Genomic DNA, 26389 nt, shown 5'->3' with positions numbered 1-26389 from the left:
ATAGTGAGGACCAGGTGGTATTGTAGACCACTACAGTAAGGACATTTTGGAAAGTGAGACCCTTTTGGTCGGTCCTCACTTTTTCAACCGGTTGTGAAAAAAGGGTCTGTGCCTGTGTTTGCTTTGTGGGGTTTAACAGATGTACTGCATCTATCTGAATAGATAATATCTGAATTTTGAAATGGAAAGATTATTTAAGAGTATTTGTTTTCAGGTAAACCTGGAAACCAGCAGCAGTGTTGTGCTATTGTCATTCGTTCATTTTTCCAAGATCTATTATTCCATAGTTTGTATTATTTTTCAAACTATTATTTGATCACATAAATATCCAGGAGCTGATCCATGTGGAAAATAGAAGACATGATTAAATTATTTTTAAAAAAAAAATAAAATAAAAAAAAAAATGAATAAATACAGACAAAACACCTAACCTTGAAAAAAATGAATGTTATTCATTACTTAAGTCTAATGAGCTGAGTATTAATAGTGTAAATCATTACTACAGAGCTATTTGTCAATGATAATTTGGAATATTTTGTCTGTATTCATTTATATAGAGTAAAAATTTATTTCAAGAACTTGGAGTGTCTCGGCGCATGAAGACATCAGTCTGTTTCACACAGTGACGAGTCTGTTGTATACTTTACCAAATGTTTGCTTATATATGTAAAAAAAATCTGTTGTAACACCTGAACAAATTAACAAAGAACACATTTTTAGCATTTTTGTCCTTTGCCACATTTCTGGTTTGAAACCATATGTAGTGTATCCATGTGTGAAAGACAAGAGTATTTCTCCCTTTTTTTCAGTTCTCACCCCCTCCATTGTTAGCCACTACTTTGCTCTCTACCTTATATTTTTTTTAATGTATACTTACACCGCCCTATTTATGAGCTCACAAAGTGCTTTTTAATATAAACATCTGGTATTTTTTCATTCATTTTATTATTGTCTTATTGTGCTTTTCATTGCATTGTTTTGTGTTGTTTTGGTGATTTTTGTAATTGATACAAAAAAAAATCCCTCACAAAGTAGAACAAGAACATAAGAGTGTACTCTTATTGTTTTCATTATGTGTGTGTGTGTGTGTGTGTGTGTGTGTGTGTGTGTGTGTGTGTGTGTGTGTGTGCTGTTCATATCATACTGTGCAAGAGTGTGTTATTGCATGAATTAAAGTCATTCAGAATACAGCGTTCGATGTTGGAAATGTCGTAGTAAAGAGTATTTTTAAATGCTGAAAATGACATGATATGAAACATGATATATAGACCAAACTTTTCTTTTTTTTCAAAAATTAAATAAAACGTGACTGGAAAATACTCAGAAATGTGTGTTTCTTTTCTAATAATGGAGAGAAAGTCTTTTTTCAGCATTAAGATGCTTATTTTAGTAAATAAATCAATCATATTTGAGATAAGTGTTTACCCTGAGTGTATACCTGTAATTTCAATCATCTATAAAAATGTTCATCTACAGTTTCTGCAGCAGACATCCAGAGAAAGCAATATTTTACTTAATTTAGAAAATTAAAAGCCATTTTCAGGCTGAGAGTTTTAAACTTAAAACCAGATGACAGTTTTTTGTTACATGGTTTGTAACAGTTTTTTCATTAACATTAATATTGGCCTGTAGCTCAAGGATCTAATGATGTGCTACTCTGAGAGTGGGTTACCTGCAAACCTGTGAACATGAATGTGTCATCAGGAAACAAAGTCATCAAAATGATTGGCCATGTTATCACTAAAACAACATTTGTCTATTTGAATATATTTATGTACGGGATGGTTAAAGCTCAGGGGGTAGAGTAGGTGGTCTACTGATCGGAAAGCTTGTGGTTCAATCCCCCAAGTTGCTCTCCGATGTATCCATCAGTGTGAATGAAGGTAAGTGTTAGATAGAAAGATTAAAGTGTTTGTGTGAATGGTTGTGAATTGGTGAATGAGGTATGCTGGGGAGAATAGAAAAGTGAAATATAAGAACTGGTTCAAGCATTTGTAATATATTGAGATATGAATGAACTACAGTGGGGCAAAAAAGTATTTAGTCAGCCACCGATTGTGCAAGTTCCCCCACTTAAAATGATGACAGAGGTCAGTAATTTGCACCAGAGGTACACTTCAACTGTGAGAGACAGAATGTGAAAAAAAATCCATGAATCCACATGGTAGGATTTGTAAAGAATTTATTCGTAAATCAGGGTGGAAAATAAGTATTTGGTCACCTCAAACAAGGAAAATCTCTGGCTCTCACAGACCTGTAACGTCTTCTGTAAGAAGCTTTTCTGTCCCCCACTCGTTACCTGTATGAATGGCACCTGTTTGAACTCATCATCTGTATAAAAGACACCTGTCCACAGCCTCAAACAGTCAGACTCCAAACTCCACCATGGCCAAGACCAAAGAGCTTTCGAAGGACACCAGGAAAAGTATTGTAGACCTGCACCAGACTGGGAAGAGTGAATCTACAATAGGCAAGCAGCTTGGTGTGAAAAAATCAACTGTGGGAGCAATCATCAGAAAATGGAAGACATACAAGACCACTGATAATCTCCCTCGATCTGGGGCTCCACGCAAGATCTCATCCCGTGGGGTCAAAATGATCATGAGAACGGTGAGCAAAGATCCCAGAACCACACGGGGGGACCTGGTGAATGACCTGCAGAGAGCTGGGACCAAAGTAACAAAGGTCACCATCAGTAACACACTACAACGGCAGGGAATCAAATCCCGCAGTGCCAGACGTGTTCCGCTGCTGAAGCCAGTGCATGTCCAGGCCCGTCTGAAGTTTGCCAGAGAGCACATGGATGATACAGCAGAGGATTGGGAGAATGTCATGTGGTCAGATGAAACCAAAGTAGAACTTTTTGGTATAAACTCAACTCGTCGTGTTTGGAGGAAGAAGAATACTGAGTTGCATCCCAAGAACACCATACCTACTGTGAAGCATGGGGGTGGAAACATCATGCTATGGGGCTGTTTTTCTGCCAAGGGGACAGGACGACTGATCCGTGTTAAGGACAGAATGAATGGGGCCATGTATCGTGAGATTTTGAGCCAAAACCTCCTTCCATCAGTGAGAACTTTGAAGATGAAACGAGGCTGGGTCTTCCAACATGACAATGATCCAAAACACACCGCCCGGGCAACAAAGGAGTGGCTCCGTAAGAAGCATTTGAAAGTCCTGGAGTGGCCTAGCCAGTCTCCAGACCTCAACCCCATAGAAAATCTGTGGCGGGAGTTGAAAGTCTCGTGTTGCTCGGCGACAGCCCCAAAACATCACTGCTCTCGAGAAGATCTGCATGGAGGAATGGGCCAAAATACCAGCTACTGTGTGTGCAAACCTGGTAAAGACCTATAGTAAACGTTTGACCTCTGTTATTGCCAACAAAGGTTATGTTACAAAGTATTGAGTTGTATTTTTGTTATTGACCAAATACTTATTTTCCACCCTGATTTACGAATAAATTCTTTACAAATCCTACCATGTGGATTCATGGATTTTTTTTTCACATTCTGTCTCTCACAGTTGAAGTGTACCTCTGGTGCAAATTACTGACCTCTGTCATCATTTTAGGTGGGGGAACTTGCACAATCGGTGGCTGACTAAATACTTTTTTGCCCCACTGTAGCACTAGAAGAAGGATCTAGTTCAGCTTTTATACCTGTTGGAAGCGTCTTAATCAAACTCTCTGGTCACCCAGATCTCGGTGATTTCTCGACCAGAGGTAGATGTTTTTATTTTTTATTATTTTGTGTTTCGCAACATAAATTTAAACTGTATTTTGGTTAAAATATATATTTATATTTTATAAATGACAAATTAAAAAGGCATGAACATTTTCTTGTAATCGAAAAATATCGAACGACTGTTTAATTTGGTGTCCAGCCCAAATATTATAGATACATCGTGAATTTTGTGTCTCATCTCACCCCTAATATACATATATATGTAGGAAAACACAGTTCAATTGTGTTACCCTTGTAAAAAAAGGTAGGATGAGTTCAAGCTGCAAGCTCTACTTCTTGGTGCATTATGTTTTCACATTAATTTCAGTGAACTGACACAACTGCCTGACACTTAATTATCTCGTCAGGATTCAGCACAGCTTTTCAGCTGCTATCTAACCCGGCAACCCGAGAAACACCATCATATTTATAGCAAAGCTAGAGGGGATGTTTGCTGGAAGTTTCCACACTCACGCATGCAAACAGACACACACACACCTGAGACCTGACCAGCACAAGCGATGTGTTGCTCCGCTAGCCAATAAACAGCTCTGCTGTGGTTCCCTGATTTGCTTTGCAGCACTTTGGGAATAGTGAGGTAAGAGAGCTTTCACTCTAGCCGCATAATAGTCCAGGTGCTAATCTCATGTGCTTTTCATTCACTCTCAAGACTGACCTAATTAAAGAGGAAAACTCTCAAACTTTGACACAGATGCTTGAAACTAGTTATGTTTTGCATGATTTTACTTTGCTGGATTCTCTCCCTTTTTCTCGTTCTTCTCTGTCAGTTTCTCAACAACGGAGTGGCAGCTGTTATTCCCACGGCAAGCTGCCGGTAACCACAACGGTGAGGCATGTCTCCATCCTCCACTGGAGGAGAACGAGACAAAGAGTAAACACAACAGTCTTGAGGGAGAGATACAGGAGGAGAGGAGGAACAAGAAAGAGGAAGATCCAGACAGACAAAACAAGAGACTGGGAGAGGGGCGGAAGAAAGAGCGCTACAAAGTGTGAGAGGAGGAAGACAAAAAGAAAGGCCGGAAGAAGGAGAAGAAGGGTGAATGTGACCAGAATTTGAGCCAGAGTGGGAACCAGTGGACAAATCGAAGCGTGAGAAAGAAGTGATGGAGTCGGTGCTGACACAGAATTATCCTGTGGGATGAGGAGGAAGACGGGGAGTGACATGCTGCAGCGATCGCCTCCTCTCATGGGTCCAAATGTTTGCCTCTACGCATAAACTGATTTTGACACTTCTTAGTCGTTTAATTGGCTCTGCACTTACAACAAACAACTTCCTATTAGTATTCACCAAACCAAATGTTGTTTTGCACACAGTAAAGGGAGGGACACCTCAAGATTTGTTTGAGTCATCTGCACACATGAAATAAAAATGACTAAGCAGGTTTGGAAGAGGCAAACGTGGATTTCCATTTACTTAATTTTCCAGCACATCAGTTCATGTTGTACTGTGGGTATTGTTGATGAGATATATACACTTTAAATTAAAAAGCATAATCACCTGCCTCTCTTTGGCTGTTGGAATGCAAAAGTACTGTTTCAAATCAAAAGCATCTATCTTAATAAAAATCTGTTTTTCAAAATAAGGTAACTGAGGGATGCCTTTCCATTATAGGCAAAGCAAGTGTAACTAATATGCACAATGCAGCTTGTTTGCTTATTTGCAGGGTGCAAATGAGGAGGAAACATGAAGGGAAAATAACAATCTGAAACCCGTGAATAGTGCTAGAGAAATGCAGGATCATGTGGGAAAATAATAGGTAGAAAATGGAAATGAAATGAAATGAAGTGGTTAACCTAGAAAAGATAAGAGGTGCAAATGTAATAGATTTCACAGATGAACTGATTTGTTTATGAGGTTATGAGTAGTTTTGAAATGATGCAGGTGATTACCAAAACGCATTACTGTCGCTGGATAAACTGTGAGTAATCCCTCGAACCAGCCGTCTCCTCAGAGGCTCTGATTACGGAGGATTTGCAGCAGGTAATCAGTGACGGATTATATTTTCAGCTAACCTTCCTTACCATGCCCAGCAGCCACAAAGAAGGACAGTGGAAATAAGAGAAAGAAGGAAGGGGTAGAGATGGTGGTGTAAGGAGCAATGATTTCTGGTTGGATACTACACCTTCTCTGCTAATGGTTATCACAGTGTTTGCGTATGTGTGTCTGTACTGAACAGAGAGGAGCTGCTGGTCTTTGTTACTCTGCTTTTATATTGCAGATCGAGTTTGGGTTCAAATGTGTTTTTACAGAAAGTTACAACCAATCAAGAATATATAGTAATTTTATTTTAATGGCTTACAGTTTGCTTCCAGAAGAACAGGATGATGCGATTCTCACAAGGACTGGGTGCTGCCCCTCGGCAGGCTTCCAGTAGTCAGCCAGTAAGATAAATACACAGAGCAAATGTTTTTAGTGCCAAACAGTGGATGGACTGAGAAACTATGTCTGCTGAAAAAAAAATTAAAGGAACACTTTGAACACTTTGAAAACACATCAGATCTCAGTGGGATAAAATAAAAATCCCACTGGATAGCTGTACTGATATGGACGGAGTCATGGGTTAGGAATAAAAGGATGCCACATTGTTTGTAAATGAAAAGTATCAACTACAGAGGGCTGAGTTCAAAGACACCCCAAAAGAATGATGCTGCAGCCTTGACCATTTTGCTGAAATTTCATTGCAGCAGCTCAACATGGTACTCAGTAATTTGTATGGCCCCCGTGTGGTTGTATACATGGGTGACAATGTCCATAATGGTAAATGGCCTGTATTTGTAAAGCGCTTTACTTAGTCCCTATGGACCCCAAAGTGCTTCACACTACATCCAGTCATCCACTCTTTCACACACTGGTGATGGCAAGCTACATTGTAGCCACAGCCACCCTGGGGCGCACTGACAGAGGCGAGGCTGCCGGACACTGGCGCCACCGGGCCCTCTGACCACCACCAGTAGGCAACGGGTGAAGTGTCTTGCCCAAGGACACAACGACCGAGACTGTCGGAGCTGGGGGCTCGAACCGGCAACCTTCTGATTACAAGACGAACTGCCAACTCTTGAGCCACAATCGCCCCATAATGGTCTCTTGGGGGATCTCCTCCCACATCAATGAGCTTCTGGATAGTCTGAGGTGCAACCTGGCAGGGTGGGGGCCAGGTTACACACACACTTACTTGATATGGATGGACTATATCAAGTAAGTGTGGGGACGAGTCAGTGGAATCCTTCATCCTCTTGCCACATAAGGTCAAGCATTGTCGTGCACCATGAGGAATGCGGGACCACGTGCACCAGCGTAGGGTCTGCAGGGTTAATGTGTTGTTGCCTAGCCCGTAGAAGTCGGTGCATCCCTCCATGGGTATACCTCCCCAGACCATCACTGACCAACAGGTCATGCTAACCAATGTTATAGGCAGCACAGCATGCTCCAGACCCTTTCGCATCTATCATGTGTGCTCAGGGTGAACCGGCTCTCATCTGTGAAATACACAGAGCACCACTGGTAGATCTGCTAATACCGGTATTTTATAACCCATGCCAATCAGGCTGCAAGCACAGGACCCACTAGAGGTCGTCCGGCTCTCAGGCCACCCTCAATATGTCCATTTCTGATTGCTTGGTGAGAGACTTTCACGCCAGTGGCTTGCTGGAGGTCATTTTGTAGCTCTGGCAGTTTAGGAGGAGCAGATACACTTCCTGATGATGGGTTAAGGACCTTCCCAAGCAGGGATGGGCAACTCCAGGCCTCGAGGGCCGGTGTCCTGCAGGTTTTAGATGTTTCCTTGATCCAACACATGATTTAAATGGTTAAATGACCTCCTCAACATGTCCTGAAGTTCTCCAGAGGCCTGGTAACGAATTAATCATGTGATTCAGGTGTGTTGACCCAGGGTAATATCTAAAACCCGCAGGACACCGGCCCTCGAGGCCTGGAGTTGCCCACCCTTGTTCTACATCCATGTCCACCTGTGCAACCTCTGGAGTGCCTACCAGCAACGACACTGACCCTAGCCAAATGCAAAACGAGAGAAAAACAGTCAGAAAAGATGAGGACAGAAAAATGTCAGTGGCCTCCACGTGCATCGTGCTGTTGCCCCTCTAGTGAGCCTGTCGTTGATTTCATTCACACCAAAGCAGCTGAAACTGATTAACAAATCCCTCTGCTACTTATCTGACCAGATCAATATCCAACAAGGATAACTGCTTTGGTGCTATACTCTGATTAAAAAGTGTTCCTTTCATTTTTTGACTGTGACACAGTCAAAGAGGGTTACACACACACACACAAATACAGTACAAGTCAGCAGAAAAAGTACAACAACAGAGTACAACACGTGCACAGCACCCAGTGCCTGTAACAGTCCTTTGTTGCCATGTGCTCTATCAGATATAAAACGACTACTTTTAAGAGGGGAGGCTGAAGGCTGCTCTCTCTTAATAATGCATCAGGGCAATAACATGTGTGCATTATACTGAGTGAACCAGGCAGGCTCAGAGAGAGTAATGACTGACATTTTTGTTACTTCAAGACCACAAGGTTAGTTGCATTCATCTTGAGCTATTTCTAAAGCAAGACAGGCCACCTCCCCCACATGAGATGTGTTTTTACTTTTCATTCAAGCACTCGGTGACTTTAGGATAGACTCTTGCTCCTGTCTGCTCTGATCATGTCTTTATGATGTTAATATTGTTATTGATGTCCTTGGGCAGATTGTTTCCTAAAGAGAGGTCAGAGGTGAGGCACAGCTGCGGAACGGCACCGATTATGATGAAGATTAAGGAAATGACGTTGTCCGTTTCAATCATTCTTTTCCTGTTTAGATTCACCTAATTAGATGATACCATTCTTGGGTATTTCCAATTTACAGTATCCTATACTTTGACTTTTCTACTATTCAGAGGCAAATACAGTAAATTCACCACGTTTAGTGTTCTTTCACTTCGTGTAGTGTCTTATGGATTCACTCAAACCCAAGTACAGACTGAACAACAGCTGTTCCTCTGTTGTCTGTTCTTATCAGATCATTGCCATCGTTGCTTTGACATTTCCTACCCTAATAAACACTGCTGTAGACTAAGTACCAACTTGGGGAGGCAACAGCACTCCTCAGCAGCAGCAATCTCTCTCAGCAGGTCAATGCACCCTGCCAGAGTTCAAAACTGATCAGAAAAGACTTGAGAAAGTGGCTCGAATATCAGCAACAAAGCCCATGTACAGCGGCCCACCTTACAACCCACTGGATCCAAAAGACACCAAAGGGTACCCACAGATTTACAAAGTGTACCTGCACTATAGCAGTTAGACTGGCAGAATATTTTAATCCACAATGAACAAAAACATATTAGTGTATTAGTAAAGTGAAAACTGTTGGACCCGTGATGGAGTGTCATCCTTTCCAGGTTACGTTGCCTTACCTTCTAATGTTAGCAAGGCTAAGTTCCAGCCACACTGTGATCCTGGTTGGATAGGTGGTTAAAAAGACTGTTGAATAGATGGATAGATTATATTAAAATCAAGCACAACAGTTTATTGTTTAGTACTACAGCACTTGAGGAAGTTTCTCTTGGCAATTCAGTATCTCTACTTGCTGTAAATAGTCTGAATTCAAGAGGGTGTGAAGGCAATGCTCTGCCTCAGTCATATTCAATTAACTCAAAACCCATTACACAACTAAAGGTGTTAAATAATAGACACTTTTCATTACAAATGAATGGAAGGTACTGTATGTGCCTCAAAATCCTGGGGGAAAAAACTACATTAATGTCAAATTAACCAACAGCAGAAAGGAAGATGTTGCAGACTTGTTGGTGATGGTGAACAATTACCATCCATCGCAAAAACCAACCAAATGAATCAGGAAAGGTTACAGCCCATCAATGGAGGTTAGACATTTATTATTCAATGCTCAGTCTTATATCAGTTATGAACGAACAATATAGCATTACATCCAGATCATTGTATAGTATTCCCTTTATATCTCACAGTCATACACTACATACACAGTGTGAACAAGACTGGCTACACATCTTGTCTAATATATCACATGCTGTCTGTCACTAACTGATGTGTACAAACACAGCTGCAGTTTTTGATTAAACTGGTTCAAAAGTGAAAGATGGTCTCATTACTGGGTGAAACTGGAGGCAAGGAAATGGGGCACTGAGGCAAAAGGAATTGAAGAGGGAGGGAGGACAGAACAGCCAAAAGCTGTAGGGCCGGCCTGAGGGAGCAGAGTCACACCAAATGTCTGCGAAGAACAAAGTTGAGCAGTGTTTGTGCATGATGCTAAAGTGAACAGTGTCCAGCGTTATGCTAATGTGTTTGTGTCAGAACACAGTAGTGTCCAGGTCTGTTTGAATGGGATTTTTTAAGGTAAGTGGGAGAAAAACAAAAGGTTACAGCTCAAAGCTGACACGAAAAAAAAAAAAAAAAAAAAAAAACAACCCCAGGGGCTCTATGCCTTTGGGAAGGAAACTAGCTAACGGCATTAGCGCACAGACTGGCCTTCTCTTCCCTGACTGTGTGCCAAAGCAGCATAATGATGCAGTCGACTAAAACAGTGTCACGGTAAAGAATTAAAGATCCTGATTGAGGAAATAGTTATAATTTAAAAGACTTCTTTAGAGTTTTATCAACTGTGTAAAAAATCTGACCACCGTATTAACTCTAATAGCCCGTTGACTAGCAAAGATGCTAATTCTTTAGCATTCAAATTTGGTATTAAACCAATATAATTTAAAGTCGGATCAAAATAAAATGTCAAATCTTGACGTCAGATTGTAATCAGCAGAGCAATACTTTGGGCTAAATGCAAATATTAGCATGCTAACAGCGGATTTCATCATAGAAATTCTATATGATCGGCAACATTTGTGAACCTGCTATAAACACAAGGTTCAACTGGGCCATATACTGGGTCATATATTCCCATTTAGGCATCTACTCAAACTTGAAGAACTGGAAAAATGTTAGCTGTTGGATCTAGACACCGTTAAGAAAATTATAAAATTAACACAGATTTTTATAATTTCTTGATTAACTATTGTACGGATCTGATTTTTTTAAATAGACTATGCAAATACTTTTACATTTATTTTTCACTTGCTACCCTTTACATGCCAAACTATCAAAATATAATTGTTTCACTGCCTTACTGGTGGTTGTTGCCAGGCCGGCGGTGTTTTTTCAAATTCTTCATTCCATATTTAGGGGTGAATCAAATAAAATTTCACGAACGATACAAATTTTTCAAAGTTACATATGGGCGACATATGTTGACACCTAAACACACATGGACAATTTAACATTGCACTTGCAGGGGATGAAAAATACGGAAATCAAAAGAATTGGGATTTATAATAAAATGTTAATCTCAGCGTGTGACGATGCTCGTGCAAAGACTGGCCCACTCATGAAGGAGGAGATACATACATCCTATAATCGTTATATTAAGAAGACTGGACGACTCCTCTTTTCCCCCTAGCCTCAGAAGGTGATCCCACCCATATACTTAAAATAAATTAATATTAAGCTGACATCTGTAAACGGTTTTAAAATCTTTGTCTTAGCTCATCTATAAAGACACTGTACATCATCTGTAAAGCCATTGACAACATGAATTTCTACAGTAGAGTAAGAGTCCACATATCAAAAGCTTTGCACCAAAAGAAAAAACGAATTTGAAATACTGTAGCCTACTTATTCACTTGCATACACAGATACATTTCCTGTGAACAGCAGAGAAAAGAGTTGCATTATTAAATTGGAGTTCCACATGGAAATCTCAGATCTGCTTAGAAATGTCACTTCTGGCAAGCGGTGCATGATTTGTGTTTGATTTCTCACTAAAATTTTAAAATCTAAAAACTCATTTAGGATGCGATGACATTTTCCATCCAAAACCCAAAAGAACAGTACAAAATAAATCCAAGCTCAAAGTGCAAAGAGGAAAACCTTTCTTGTACACAAAATAAACAACGGCTGATACGTTACACAAAAAGTAAAATCCTTAGAAAGTAGTTGCATTGATGTCGGCGTCACAGGAACTAAAGGTTTTTATATACACGTAAAATAGAGTAAAAGTGCATTTAAACATAAAGAGATGAAGAATGGGATGTACGTTTCTCCTCAAAAACAGGAATGGAAAAACCTCGAGTACCCAATAGTCATGACTTTATGATGTTCAAGGACATTAGATAGTGTTAACTGGATATGGAATGTGTTTGACTTTTGTTTCTCAGTGCTTTTTTCCTCTCTTTGCTCCTCCCTCAGCCCCAATAAGCTGAGGCAGATGGCTAGCCTCAGTGGGCGTAGTCAAGCCAGAGGTCATTTCCTGTTAAAAGGGGGTTTTTCCTTGCCACTGTTGCCAAGTGTTTAACTCTTTGTTTTTTTTTCCCCCCTTTAAAATATTATAGTTTCGATCTTACTATGTAAAGTGCCCTGAGATGACTTGTGCTGTGATTTGGCACTATAAAAAGTAATGAATTAAATTGCTTGGACTAAGCTGACCTTTAAAACAGACGACCTGCGAGGAGTATGTTGATATTTTTGGCAAGTAAAATTATTTGAGACTGGTGAGTTTCACCTCTGAGACCAACGTTGGAAATAAAGGCTCAAATCTATAACACACTACACAAATAAGCATGCACATGTAGGTCTACTCTGTGGAGCATGGCACAGAAAATCATCAGAGCCTGTCGCGGCTATCCTACTGTTGACCTGTATGAAAAACCAACCAAAGCAAAACTGTTATTAGTTTCAGAGATTTCCTTTTTGAGAACAAAGAACAGCGCCATTAAATCGTCAGATATATTAAAATGCCAAAAAAATAACACACATACTGAGTCTGTGATGGGGGACTTGATATGAAGGGTTTCATTTTTCAGCAGCCTGAATAGACACAGTCTTTCATCAATAAAGACTTGAATCACAATAAAAGACAAAAAGTTGTATAAAATTCAGTTTCAAAAGATGACAGTTTACATGATGTGTGTGAAGGGGGCAATCAGACAGACAATACAGGCAGCCAGTGCTCATCGAAGGATGGACGCAGGAGAGGACAAGACAGGACTCCCAAAACGTCATCCAATAGTTATTTTCTTTGAGAAAACATTTAAATGAAACCCACGTTTCTCTTCTCAGCCGTCTTTGACCTCTCTCACCTCCATCTTTCATCAGCACTTGTGGTCAGTAGTAAAATTCACATACAGCTAAATACCTACACGGTACACAAAGAAAGTACCATCGTTTCCCCCTTCGATGAGGACGAGAAAAGAAAACAAAGACCGCTGCTGTTAAACTGACAAAAAAGTAAAGAGGAAAAAATCAAAAGCAAAAATCAAAATATATACAGCCAAACAGGGAGCTCTGCTAGAGACAGAAACTGATATTTAACTTAAATGTACCATTAAGTTTGTACATCACAATGCCACACACCATTTTTGGCTATCCAATACAGTGAAGGAACTGTGTGGGAAGGGCATATTTAAGCTAACATAAAATTTACATGTACCTTATGTCCATTTAAAAAAAAAAAATGGAAACATGCAAGTGGTATTTTTGAGGCTTTAGTGAAGTTCAAGCAGCATTAAATAATTAATACCACGCTAATAGAAAGCCTTAATTTAAAAAAAAAGAAGAAAAATGAGTGCATTTTTACATTAAGATGTCATAGTGCCGCTCTGTGTCATCATCAGACTGTCGTCTACAGTAATGACACTACTTTAGCTTTTGATGTCTTTCTCCAGTCAAACTAACTGCACCAACAGAAGTGCATACACACCAACTCTCCCCATTTAGTAGGAAGTATTACTGTCCCCACAAGCAGATGCCTCATCAACAGATTAAGTTCTGGCCACACACACATACACACTCGAATTCCCTTGAGTGTCGTAATCTCTGATATTTGGAAAAAATTATTTTGATTTGTCCCTATTGTGCGTTAAATACGCATCTATGTGGAGCAGATTGGATGGGATGAGGATTTTAGAGACTTTGGGTTTCTGAACCAATAAACTGTGTATGTGTGTCGAGAGAGATGCCCACATGTTTTAGAAAGCGAGTGTTGCGTCACCAAAACCCCTCATAATTTGTAGCCAGATGGATGTGCGCTCATGCCCCCTCCCTCCTCTGCCCCTTCCTCATTGGCTGCAATTTCATGGAGGGTTAAAGGGCAGAGGCTTCATCCCCACCGATGACGCGGCAAATCCAGGTGTGCATGTGCAGGCGTGTGTGTTGGGGTACAGTCTAATAGGATTATCAGGCTGCATGCACAGACAGCTCAAATCACCAATTTTAAAAAAATAAAATGGATATGGCTGTAGCACCACCTGCTGCTCAGCCGCTGTCATTACAGCTAAAAGTTCAGCTGTAATGGAATTTTAAAATCACCCTTTTCCCGTTTTATCCGTCCTGATACTCACATGCTCACATCTGGGATGCATTTTTCTAACCTCATAACAACTGGGAAAAATAAAAATCTCCTTTGGCTGTTTCCTTTCCCCGTCTTTCTCAAGGAGATAAAGCTGTGAAGAAATAAAGCTGATCAAATTTGTAGTGAGAAGTACCCCTTTACCATTACTCTCAGCAGCTGGGAGCTACTTATGTGGTTTATAATTATGCTCCCCCCTCTGCACAGGTTAAAGCTTTCCAGAAACGTCCACAAAAGAGGTTAAAGCCATTATAAGCCTGGAAAAAAAGATGACTGACCACACAAAACAATAGGAATGACGGGGGGGGGGCGACATTAAAAGCAAGACAAGAAAAGAACAATGAAACAAAACAGCTCTGGTTACGATTCTTATGAATTATTCCAACATAATCCACAATGAGTTTTCTGACAAAAACGGCCAAAATAAAAAATAATATAGCTCTGTAGACAAGACCAAAAAAGGTCAGGATTAAAAAGAAAGAATAAAATTAGTAAATATTCTACATCATTACTATCCCACATTACAATCACTATAGACCCCTGTTGTATATTCCTTTGAACGAGTAAAAGTTTTAATTGAACGACATTTCTGCGTCTGACAAGACGGGCGTGGTGGACGAGGAAGTGGAATCGGCCAGAGAGACGGTGCTATTGTCCCGGCTCCTGTGCAAAGTGCTCCGACTGGGCGTTGACGAGTTAGAGGGCGTGGAGCAGTTGGAGGGCGGGCCCGAGCCTGTACTGGGACTGCTATGATTGGACAAGGCGGAGAACAGCGCGTTCTTTTGGAGATTTTTGTTTTGCAGCTCGAGCTGTAGGTGCTGGCAGATCTCCTCGGGAAGGCGGTGATACTCCTCTTCCAGTTTCCGATCCAACTGAGACTTAAGCTGCAGACGACACGGAGGCAAAATATTAACACATTTTCATTTCAGCTTGGGTAAATTTGTTGTTTTTGTGTGAGACTACAACAGGAAATGACTGGAATAAAGAAACTGACTGTATATAAAAGATAGCTGTAACCATCAGTAAACAGCTGATCTCCTATTTGCAACCGGTGGAGTCGCCCCCTACTGGTCACTAGAAACAATGCAGGTTTAAAGAACTTCCGCACTGGTTTCATTTTTGTGATCCTAAAGTGAGAGTTTAAAAATAAACCCCTGGGCTTATCTTTGAGTTTTTATGGATGCACTATGTGCTCTAACAAGACAACAGCCCAGTCCACAAGTCATTTTTTTATTTCTATTTATAGATGCCAGATGTATTTCTAACTTTAGACAAGTTGGGGATTTTTTGCAGATCAAACTTTTTTTAGTCTTGCTTCTTTTGCTCACCTGTGGAAGCTCCTCGTCTATGCGTTGTAGGACGTCCCGATGCCTCTGCAGCAGCTTGTCGTCTCTCCTGGTCTGCGCTTCCTCCAGCTGGGATACAGAAAGGAAAAAGAAAAGGGCAAAACGTTGAATTAAAAAAAACAAAACAAAAAAAAACAAAGACAGAGGAAGTACTTTGAAGTTGATATCAATAATAGAAATATGAGCTATAAACAAGAAAAATGGACTGCTGGTGATAAAAGATGAAGTGTGTGTGTGCTAGGGCGAGTACTTACCCCACGGATTAAAGAGACAGAATCTTGAATGTGTTTCCTGTTGATCTCATTCAGTTCCCTAAAGAGAAAAATATAAGGATGAAAAGAAGAGTGAGGAATTCAATTCTTTAAGATAAGGCTGACTTTTTCTTTACTAATGCTTAAAAAAAATTATTACGATTCAGCCTTGTCTTTTTCACGGTTCTTGGCTTCACTGATGCTGTTTAGTCGTTTCCTGTCCAGGATCTTCTGGAGTTCTTTCTTCTCCCTGCAGACACAGTGACACACAGATAGTAGGTCCAAACAAGGACTATCAAATCAATCTTGCAGATAAAGCAAAAATGAAATATACCATAGTAGCTAAAAGGAGATTGTCATCCCCCAAACATCTGATACAAATTCCTTCTGACTCAGCTTTTTCCATTTGATCATTCATGTTAAATTATAATAACATAATAAAAACAAAACAAAAACTAGAAATAAATCTAAAAAAGGAGCGTCTTTTTTTGGTTTCAGTAAGACGTCTGGCTGCTGCATTTTACACTTTGTTGACTCAAACAAGTGTATTATAAAAAATTGGTGCAGAGGTTTTTATAATATTGGTGCTCAGATGTGGTGTTTTCAGTTCGATAGACACATATGACCCATAAGTCATATTTAGCTGCTGTGGCATCCAGCATTTAATATCCATTTAATAGTCCTTTAATGTACTGATTTCAGGAACGTTGGTGGGATTTTAAAACATTTAAAAAGACATACATCTTCGTCCGTCTAGCAGTGAACATTCACACTATGCCTGCATGATTGACACACGCAACATCCCCCCCAGTGGTAGAAATGGACCGACGTACTTCTCGCATAGTTCCTTGACCTTTTTCACTTGAGCTGCTTGGCATTCGCTGGCAATCTCCTTCAACTTCTGGTGGGCCTAGAAACACAGCCCAGAAAAGACGACCTGTTAGCAAATCACTGCACTTTTTACAACATTGCTTCAAATCGCTGACATTTGTTTATGCACAGCTCTATTAAGGTAACACCACAGCATTTCAACCAGGTTGAGGTCTGGACTTTGATTGGCGCATTGTGACACAACTACTCAGGCACTCTGTTGTAGGTTGTCTGCTGTGCTTGAGCTCAATGACCTGTTTCGTGACCCAGTTTCAGCCAAGCTTTAGCTTTTGGACAGATGTCCTCACTTTTGTCTCTAGAATACTTTGGTGTACAAAGGAGTTCATGGTTAGCTCAGTGACTGCAAGGTACCCAGGTCCTATTGCTGCAAAGCAAACCCAAATCATCCCACCTCCACCACCATGCTGGGTGTGAGTCATAAACTTTAACATTTAACACGCTAACTGAGGTCTGCAGAGCCTGAGATGAAGTTTTGGTAGTTTCTCTGAGCATTCCACGGTTTGAAGATCGTGGCATTGTGTTAACACACACGAGAATGCTCCAGCACAGAAAACTGACAAAACATTCGCTTTTCTGGAGGTTTTCACAGTACCTGATGATAAATAATCAAGTGCGCTTGATTAGCAGCCTGGCATGTGCTTACCAATTACAATTACCCTTTTAAATCTTATGGAAGTACTAGTAGTTCACAGCACTGTACATGCAAGAGCTGTGTGTGTGCGTTTATGAGAGAGAGATTACCTCTTGCAGGTGTGTTTTTTGCTTCTCTCTTTCGATTGCAAAAAGCTCTTCACGTAGTTTTAGGAGTTGCTGCATGTGAATCTCTTTCAGCTGATTCTTCTGCTTCTCCAGATCATCCAAGGCAGCCAACTCGCTCTGCACCAGTTCCTGGGACTCACTGAGGTACAATTTCAGGTAAGCAATTTCAGTATCTCCTTAACACATTTCATTAGCATTCTTTTGAAAAACTATTTTCCATCACTGGTTCCTTTTTTCATATTTTAGGATTTTTCCCCCCAACATCAGGGGAAAAATTGCCCAGTTACCCCCCATGTCCATCCTTACCTTTTCTTGAAACTGCGTTTGAGTTGTTTCTCAATCTGGCTGCGTTTCCTTTGGGTGTCAGACTGAAGCTGGGTTTTCTGGTCCTTACTTAGATTAGACACCTACACAAACCACAAAAACCAATTTATTTTTGCAGCACAAAGGCAACAAGCAACAAACTGATACTTCAATTACTAGTTTCGATAATTAAATCCGTCTGTGCGTACCTTCTTCAGATGTTTCTTGCGCAGCTCTTTGAGTTCTTTTCTTTGTTTTTTAAGGAGCTTTTCATAATGTTTATTCTGCTGCAGCTCCTCTACAGACTGAACCTTGACATCTGACAAACACACAAACCAGCGTAAATATTGCTGTAAACTTGTCATTTCCATCTTGGCCAGCCTGACCACAAAATAATTTTTGCACACTTAGCTGTGTGTGAGATTTCTGTGAAATGAGTGAAATGAATAAGCTGGGATGACCTTACCTGTTAGGACAGTACCTATGAGGTCCTCCTTCTGAGATTGTACTACGCACAAAGAGAAATAAACACAAGAGGAGACACACACACAGGGCGCATGAAATGGATGATGGACGAATGACTCAGATGCAAATAAACAGAACTTGATGCCCCTGCTAGAAAAAAAAAGGACTGTAAAAGTCTTATTTTGAAAAGCCTGATGCTTTAACTTGTGAAAAACTGACATAGCGGACATGGATGAATTACACACACAGTGAAAGTAGGTCATTTCACAGCTTTATCAAAGACATATATGTGAACATATTTCGTTAGGTAATTTCAACATACAATAGTCTTGGACCAAGACTGCACAGTGCTAATACACAGCAATACAGTTTCAAGATATCACAATTTCTATTACGCTATAGATGCAACTATAACAAGCAAACACATGTGCAGGTCTGTAGAATTTATACACTTAATCATTTAGACAAGGTTTGTGACTACCTGGTGCAGGTAACTTGATGACATCAGGAGGATCTTCCTTTGGGGGGGGATGGGGTGTTGGGGAAGGGGAGGGGATTCCAAATCCTGGACTGAGTTCTCTCTTGTTCTCTCCTTCTTTGGGCTGGTTGGTGAGAGGCTGGGTGAAAATGGCATGTAATGAATTAAAACCTACAATAAAAGTGTACAGGCGAAAGCAAAAGTAGAGTGTGGGGGAACCAATGTGATCAACATACCTGTCTCACCTCACTGTTGTCTTCTAAGAGACTAGCTAGCTGTGTCTCTCTCTTGTGCTTCTCACTGATATGCTTAATAGGGTTGGTGAGAGCTTCTGCATACTCTGAAGACACACACAGATATCCATGAAACAATATACAGGTTAGTGTAACTTCTAGTGCTGTAAACATGGCTGACAAAATAATAATATGAGAATAGTTTTCATTTTTAGGGTAGATTCATTTTTTAAATCTGTTTGTGGGAGTCATGCTAGCCTTTGCCCTCCATTTTGCCATGCTAAGCTAGGCTAGCTGGTTGCTAACTTTGATACCGCTCATGTCTGTAGAGTAAACAGTTTAATTTCAGGAAAACAGTAAATAAGTGAATTTCAAAACTAACCTTAAACTATTAAAATTGTTCCTTTAAAGCCACATGTTGCCATGTATAGCATATCATAACAACTAGCCAACAAACAGAGAAGACAAACATGTTAGCTAAAGGTAACAATTTCAATTTCTACTTCTGTTTTTTTAGCTAAAAAGGTATGAGACTTAGATAAGTAAGTATTTCCACAAAAAGTTATTGCTCAACAGATACAATACATATAAAGAAAATGAAAGTAATTAAAAAATAATAATTAAAAAAATCCAGATCCAAACACTGAAGAATGGTTTGACCAAATAATAAAACACCTTCATATGCAAGTGGGCTAGAGACAAAACTATACACATGTGCTGGCTAGTGTCATCTTCAGGGTGGTCAGGTGACCACACAGCTAAATCTGCTACTAATTATTGTTTAAAAGTTGCTTCTTTAAAAGTGTTATCTATAAGCTAGGTCGAGGATATATTTGGCAAACGTTGCTGAATGCAAGAAGAAAAGAGAAATGCCTCAAAGGTTTGTGGATGTAGTTTATTTTTAGCCTGTTTGTGTGACATATTAATCCAGAGTGATGCTTGCATGGTGTCATTACCCTGGTGTTCATTAGGGATGTAGTCCTGAGCTTCAGTATAAACCAGAAGTGACGGCAGCATAAGCGGCTGGTTTAGCTCATTCTTCAGGTTGATGTAATGGTAGCCTAGAAGGAGGAAGAAATAAATAACTGACGTTAGTACAGATGGTAAAAGACCATGTACGATGTTCCCACTGAGTGCAAATAAAGTATCAGTGATGGCCTCTGATAGTGACTGTTTGATGCCAAGAGTGTTTATTTCCTTACCCGGCCTAATAGCCGAAACAGGGAGAATCCGGTGTCCAATGAACTTGCCGTTTTCCTCAAACACAGCTATTCTCAGAGAGGCCAGTGTAGGGAGGACCACCTGGAGAGTGTTGACACCACGAGAGAAGTTTAGAGAGCAAGAGATAAAGGTTTAAAAGATATGCGAACCCTGCTCTGTTCGTCTGTTACCTTGTTAAAGACAAACATTTCATCATCCCACACAGGGTCCAGCGAGTTCCCATTAGATGTTTTGGTTCTGTACTTCCTTTTTGTGTCAGCTGGAAGTCCAAAAATGTCCACTTCCACATACACACCAACCTTCTTATCTGTCAGGAACTGGCCTGAGATCACCTGGTAGATGTTGGGTTACAAATTTGTCATTTTTTCACTCACGGGAGCAACGAAATTGCAAATACTGAACTCGGATATGTCTTACTTTAATTTTGACCGTGTTAGCGACTATGCCGTCTACTATGTTTTCTGTGAAAGGGTCAAAGTGTTTGTCTGTCCTTCTCATGAACTCTGGCTTCAACAGGTAACCGCTCAGGCCATTATACTCAAACACACCCATGTTCAGCTGCATAGGAAGGTCTAAGAGTAAGGAAGAACAAAACAGAGCAGATATTGGTATCAACCAGCATCAGAATTCCAACCTTTAATTGACTAAAGACTTTGAAAGACAACCAAATTAAAACAACTTTACAAATACATAAACCACAGTAATGATAAATGCATATTATTCATAGCTATTAATAATTGTTAGAGCGTTTAGATGGTGCCACCAGGTGTTTGCAGAGTTTATTTAGCATCTTTTGACTCAAAGCTTAATTTTAGGCCGGTTGAATTTGTCACCATTAAGGCCAGCAAAAAATGGGTTGCCCATACTCAGGTGCCAGTTCAATCCAAGCAAACAGTACGATTGAGTGGCTTCAGCCTGTGCTGGGGGACAATGTTTGTGTGGCATGAAGATTTGTTGTCCACTCTGAGTCCCATTGCATGTAAAGCATGTACAGGGTGGGCCATTTATATGGATACACCGTAATAACATGGGAATGGTTGGTGATATTAAAGTCCTGTTTGTGGCACATTAGTATATGTGAGGGGGCAAACTCCTCAAGATGGGTGGTGACCATGGTGGCCATCTTGGATACAACTTTTGTTTTTTCAATAGGAAGAGGGCCATGTGACACATCAAACTATTGGTAATGTCACAAGAAAAACAATGGTGTGCTTGGTTTCAACGTAACTTTATTCTTTCATGAGTTATTTACAAGTTTCTCTTTGTTCACAGCCATTGACATGTCGAAGAGGTTAACACGTGAGGAGCGGATCGAAATTGTGTTGATATCTGGTGAACGCAGTAACCGGGTCATTGCAGCAGATTTCAATGCAAGACACCCTACGAGACCACCCATCTCCCATGCTACAGTTAGCAAACTGCTTGCTAAGTTTCGTGAAACTGGTTCAGTGTTGGATTTGCCAAAATGTGGACGCAAGAAAACTGTCACTAATGAAGAAACATCAGTGGCTGTCCTAGCTTCATTCAGCAAGAGCCCACTGGAGAGTAGCATTAGTCGAACATCCCTTCGGCGAGATATTAGCTACTCACAAATGGCACCCTTACAAACTCCAGCACGAGACACGAGGATGACCCAGATCGGCGCACAGAATTTGCAGAATGGGCAAAACAAAAATTGGAACAGGACCCTCAGTTCACGCAGAAGATTTTGTTCAGTGATGAGGCAAACTTTTATGTGAATGGTGAAGTTAACAAACAAAACCACCGCTATTGGTCTGACACTAACCCACATTGGATGGATCCCTCCAAGACTGTTGGAACAACAAAAGTGATGGTTTGGTGTGGTATATGGGGTACAACGATAGTGGGTCCATTCTTCATCAATGGAAACCTCAAGGCCACTGGATATTTGAAATTGCTACATGATGATGTGTTTCCCTCTTTATGCACTGAAGCTGGCACGTTCCCTGAGTTTTTCCAGCAAGATGGTGCACCACCACATTATGGGTGCCAGGTCCGAGCATTCCTAGATGAACAGTTTCCTGGAAAGTGGATTGGTCGTCGTGGGCCAGTTGAATGGCCCCCAAGGTCTCCCGATCTGACCCCCTTAGACTTTTATCTTTGGGGTCATCTGAAGGCAATTGTCTATGGTGTGAAGATACGAGATGTGCAGCACCTGAAACTACGGATACTGGATGCCTGTGCTGGCATTTCTCCTGCGGTGTTGCTATCAGTGTGTGAAGAGTGGGAGAAGAGGGTTGCATTGACAATCCAACACAATGGGCAGCACATTGAACACATTTTATAAGTGGTCAGAAACTTGTAAATAACTCATGAAAGAATAAAGTTACATTGAAACCAAGCACACCATTGTTTTTCTTGTGACATTACCAATAAGTTTGATGTGTCACATGGCCCTCTTCCTATTGAAAAAACAAAAGTTGTATCCAAGATGGCCGACTTCTAAATGGCCACCATGGTCACCACCCATCTTGAGGAGTTTGCCCCCTCACATATACTAATGTGCCACAAACAGGACTTTAATATCACCAACCATTCCCATGTTATTACGGTGTATCCATATAAATGGCCCACCCTGTATAAAAGTAGCTCCATGTAGAATGAGGGTAGTTTGAAGTTATAGGACATCATCACTATTTTTTGGGTTAGGGTTTGAATACTTGAGTCTTTTTGGTGTTCCAAGTTAGTCCCAATTTGTTCCATGATGTGAATGCAAAGGGTTTGCTGTCTTACAGTTTAGGCTTAACTTTTAAACACATTCAGTTTCTTTATATCCAAGACTAAAAGTAGCACAACTTACCAAGTGTCTGGAAGTTTAGCGCCACCATCTGGCATCCAACGTTCCAGAAAAGCTGAGGCATGTAGTTGGAGCTGTCTACTCTCGTTCCTTTAGGATAGATTCGGCTCAGCTGGTTCTTATTGTACCTGAAGGAGTCCTGCTAAGGATTAACACTGTATACAGAGGTAGAGTGTTGCACATGTGCAGAGACTATTTATTTATTACACACTGTAAACTGCACCAGAAAAAAAAGAGTCACTGGTGTTTGGTCTAAGGTCGAGATCAAAACCAGATGAGACATTTTCCTCCATCAATAATGTCAAAAACTGTTGAGAAGGACTGACAGCGCAGCTGATATTTAGAGAAACACAGTTGTTTGGTTGATTTTCTACAGTCAGATGAGAAAACTGATACTACTTTCAATGTCCGCTAAAACTGAGGCTACAGCTGATGGGCGGTTAACTTGAAGCACGAAGATTAGAAATGAGGGAGAAAAGCTAGCCCGCCTAACTACACAGACAGGAAAGTATGCCTACCAGCAGTTTTTGTGCGTTTAATCTTTATTCCTAAGATTTGAGAAAGTCAGTACACCCAGTAAATAATAATTCAGCAAGTAAATTCTCATGAAGCCATAAATTGTACTTTTTAAACCTTGCCCAAATACTCCTTTTTACCACTTTTAAATTCAAGCTTGCAAGGATACTCAACAAACTCTATAGGGAAGCTCTTCAGGGCATCCATGCCTTTGGTTTCAACAAACGATGACATCTCAAAGAACCTCTTCCTCTCTGTTGAAAGAAATGAGAAGCAAAGGGGGAAAAAAACAAGTCAGAATAACCTGTGACAAGATGATGCTACCTGCGAGTGAGTCTGTTTGGCTAATGAGCTACACCATAAACACGGCTGCTCCTCTCACTCGCAGTTTTTGCCTGATAAAGTGAATGCATCCTTCCTTTTCCGTTAAGCACTCACACACACACTTACTAGCTGCCCATTCAAAGGTCTTAAATTTGACGGGTTCAATGTAGTTGACGAGATTTGACATCTCCTCCGTGGCGTTCGCCTCGCTGCTGGCGGTACCCTGCGGGAGGCAGATACCACTAATCCATAAAGCAGCCTAATACCAGCCAGTCAAACAATCCATCAGTCCTCTTGCTGGCACCTACCTCGTCGGAGTTTGGCTTTTTCAGCTCTGCCACCGACTCGTCCTCCTCCTCCTCCTCGCTTTCTCCTTCACCTCCTGGTAGGGTGTGATTAGAAAAAGTAACTTTACATAAGACAACTTCTACAATGTGCTGGGATCCTTTGTTTCTTCAACCCACCAATGGACTTCCGAGGCTCGGAGTCTTTCACCATCCTTTCAGCCAGCTTTTCCTCTCCATTGGACAGGAGTTGGCTTCCCTCTTCTGTCAGAGGGCAATCTACACACGCAACAGCAAACTATCAGCTTAACAGGAATTCTTTTGATCGTCTACATCAACTTCGTTTTCAGTTACAATCATTTACCACATTACAAAGGCTAAGTTGATGTTATTATCCCAGCAGGGGAGAACGGGTGATTGCCTGCACTTTACCGTTGTGAGGCGAAGACTGCTCCCCTGGCTCTTTGCGCCTTATGCTGCCACTCTCAGAGGGTCGGTGATGGTGATGTTTCTTCTTGTTTTTGATAAGAATCTTCCCCATCAATTCCTGCGGCGAAGGCAGCAGGTGACCTTCGCTCAGCTAAAATCACAAGGATAACACCATGCTGTCAGAGGGAGGAGAATAATGTAGTCGCATTGACGAGCTTCTTGATATTTAAATATAATGAGAAGAGGTATTTTAGAGCTACACATATTTGACTAGAAAATACGATTTTTGTGCTCCTTCTTTTCTGCAAGTTTTGCCCTTTTTCTTTATCATATTATATCGTTTTGGTTTTTGGTTTTCTTGCAAGCTATTCTACTTTACTTCGAGCTGTTCTACGGTTAACGTTATAGGTGATGTAACACAGTAATTTTCTAGCTTTGGGGATAAATAAAGCATCTTTTCTTATCTTTACTTAACTGAATGAGCTGAGCAATAAAAAGAAGCACATGTGCCTTTATCTGAGATGAATAATGAGTCTGCGCTAAAAGAAGCAAAGCAAACAAGGTCACAGTTTTCAACAGTTTGGTAATGTTAAACTGGCCTCTATGACTCTTGAAACTAGAAATGCAGAAGCTAAAATACTGAAATGTATTTAATACTGAGCAAAAGCCTCCTGTATGGAGAAACTAGTCGCATGCTTTGCTAAGGTGTGATTTTGGCCCATTCATCCACACAAACACTCTTCAAATCCTGATTTTTTAAATTGGATCCGGGTCAGGTGATTGGCCGGGCCGTTCTAGCAGCTTTATTTTCTTTCTCTAAAACAAATTAAGTTTCTTTGGCTGTGTGTTTGGGATCATTGTCTTGCTGCAACATCAATCCTCATTTCATCATCATCATCATCCTAGCAGATGGCAGCAGATTCTTAATCAAGAATGTCTTGGTACATTTTCCATTCACCCATCCTTCCTTGTTAGCTTCCTTTTATCTGAAGCTTGCCAGTGCTGCTTGCTAGAACAGCCACACCACACCGTGATGTTCACATCTCCAAACTTCACTCTTAGTGTGGTGTTTTCGGGGTGAAATGCAGTCCCTTTGACCTCCAGACATGGTGTGACTTATTGCATCCAAACGGTTCAATTTTGGTCTCATCTGACAAGACTATAGACTCCCAGTATTTCACAGGCTTGTCTAAATGTTGTTCAGCAAACTTTAAACATGCTTCTTCAGCCTTGTATGATGAGCGTGCATACAGGGCATGGCGGTTGACTGCATGATTTATGGTTTTCTTTGAAACAATGGTGCCTGCTGACTGCAGGTCTTTCTGTAGATCTTGTGGGGACCACCTGGTCGTTGCTGGTTTATGGTGAAATGATGTCATTTCCACTTCTGGATTATGGCCTCAACAGTGTTTGCTTGAACCTTCAAGAGTTTAGAAATTGTTCTGTAACCAGTGCCATTAGTATGTTTTGCAACAATAAGGTTGTGAGAGAGCTCATTGGCTTTACCCATGATGAGATGTTTCTACCTTGGTAATGACATTTTTTTTATAGGCCATCGGTTGGGACTGAACCAGCTGGTACTTCTTGTTTGTTTGTGCGTTGTGAAACCAAAAGCCAAGCATGACGGGTCAGGTCACAAGCTGATCGGCATAAGGAGTGCAATCGTATTTGATGGTTTGTAAGTTGAGTAACACCGTGACAGACGAGTAAAAAGATATTAGTGTCTTAATAATTTGCCTTGAGGAACAGCAAATGTAATCATTAAAACTAAAAAAAAAACAAAACTTCAAAGTTGTTATATAAATAAAAAGGGACAAATTGTATATTTTTAGAGAAACAGAGAGACTCAGAAAGAGAGAGAAAGAGTGATCATCCAAAACTAGAGATGGACCGAT

The 26389-nt window shown here is 40.6% G+C and overlaps 1 protein-coding gene across 3 annotated transcripts in view; it reads right to left on the bottom strand.

Annotated features, from left to right (window-relative positions):
- Positions 1-10810: 10810 nt before the first annotated feature.
- plcb3 (phospholipase C, beta 3 (phosphatidylinositol-specific)) overlaps positions 10811-26389 on the bottom strand; it is a 56774-nt gene continuing 41195 nt past the window's right edge. For 2 of the 3 annotated variants that reach the window (XM_005927735.3, XM_042223136.1), the window contains exons 14-34: positions 24498-24645; positions 24246-24344; positions 24090-24163; positions 23908-24004; positions 23627-23711; positions 22945-23069; positions 20541-20695; positions 20294-20455; positions 20105-20204; positions 19859-19963; positions 18906-19009; positions 18673-18808; positions 18193-18234; positions 17936-18045; positions 17730-17830; positions 17406-17562; positions 16607-16683; positions 15934-16023; positions 15777-15834; positions 15505-15591; positions 10811-15060 (exon numbers count right to left, since the gene is read on the bottom strand). In XM_005927735.3, coding sequence (XP_005927797.1) covers positions 14749-15060; positions 15505-15591; positions 15777-15834; positions 15934-16023; positions 16607-16683; positions 17406-17562; positions 17730-17830; positions 17936-18045; positions 18193-18234; positions 18673-18808; positions 18906-19009; positions 19859-19963; positions 20105-20204; positions 20294-20455; positions 20541-20695; positions 22945-23069; positions 23627-23711; positions 23908-24004; positions 24090-24163; positions 24246-24344; positions 24498-24645 — 2424 coding nt within the window. In that variant the 3' untranslated portion in view covers positions 10811-14748. The remainder of the gene's footprint in view (positions 15061-15504; positions 15592-15776; positions 15835-15933; positions 16024-16606; positions 16684-17405; positions 17563-17729; positions 17831-17935; positions 18046-18192; positions 18235-18672; positions 18809-18905; positions 19010-19858; positions 19964-20104; positions 20205-20293; positions 20456-20540; positions 20696-22944; positions 23070-23626; positions 23712-23907; positions 24005-24089; positions 24164-24245; positions 24345-24497; positions 24646-26389) is intronic. The other variant, XM_014335301.2, reaches the window with a different exon arrangement.

This window comes from Haplochromis burtoni, unplaced genomic scaffold (assembly GCF_018398535.1).
Source record: "Haplochromis burtoni strain Fernald_Lab_line unplaced genomic scaffold, NCSU_Asbu1 Contig_102, whole genome shotgun sequence".
NCBI lineage: Eukaryota > Metazoa > Chordata > Actinopteri > Cichliformes > Cichlidae > Haplochromis > Haplochromis burtoni.
The sequence above is the reverse complement of the archived record's forward strand: the minus strand, read 5'-3'. Positions and strand labels throughout refer to the sequence as shown.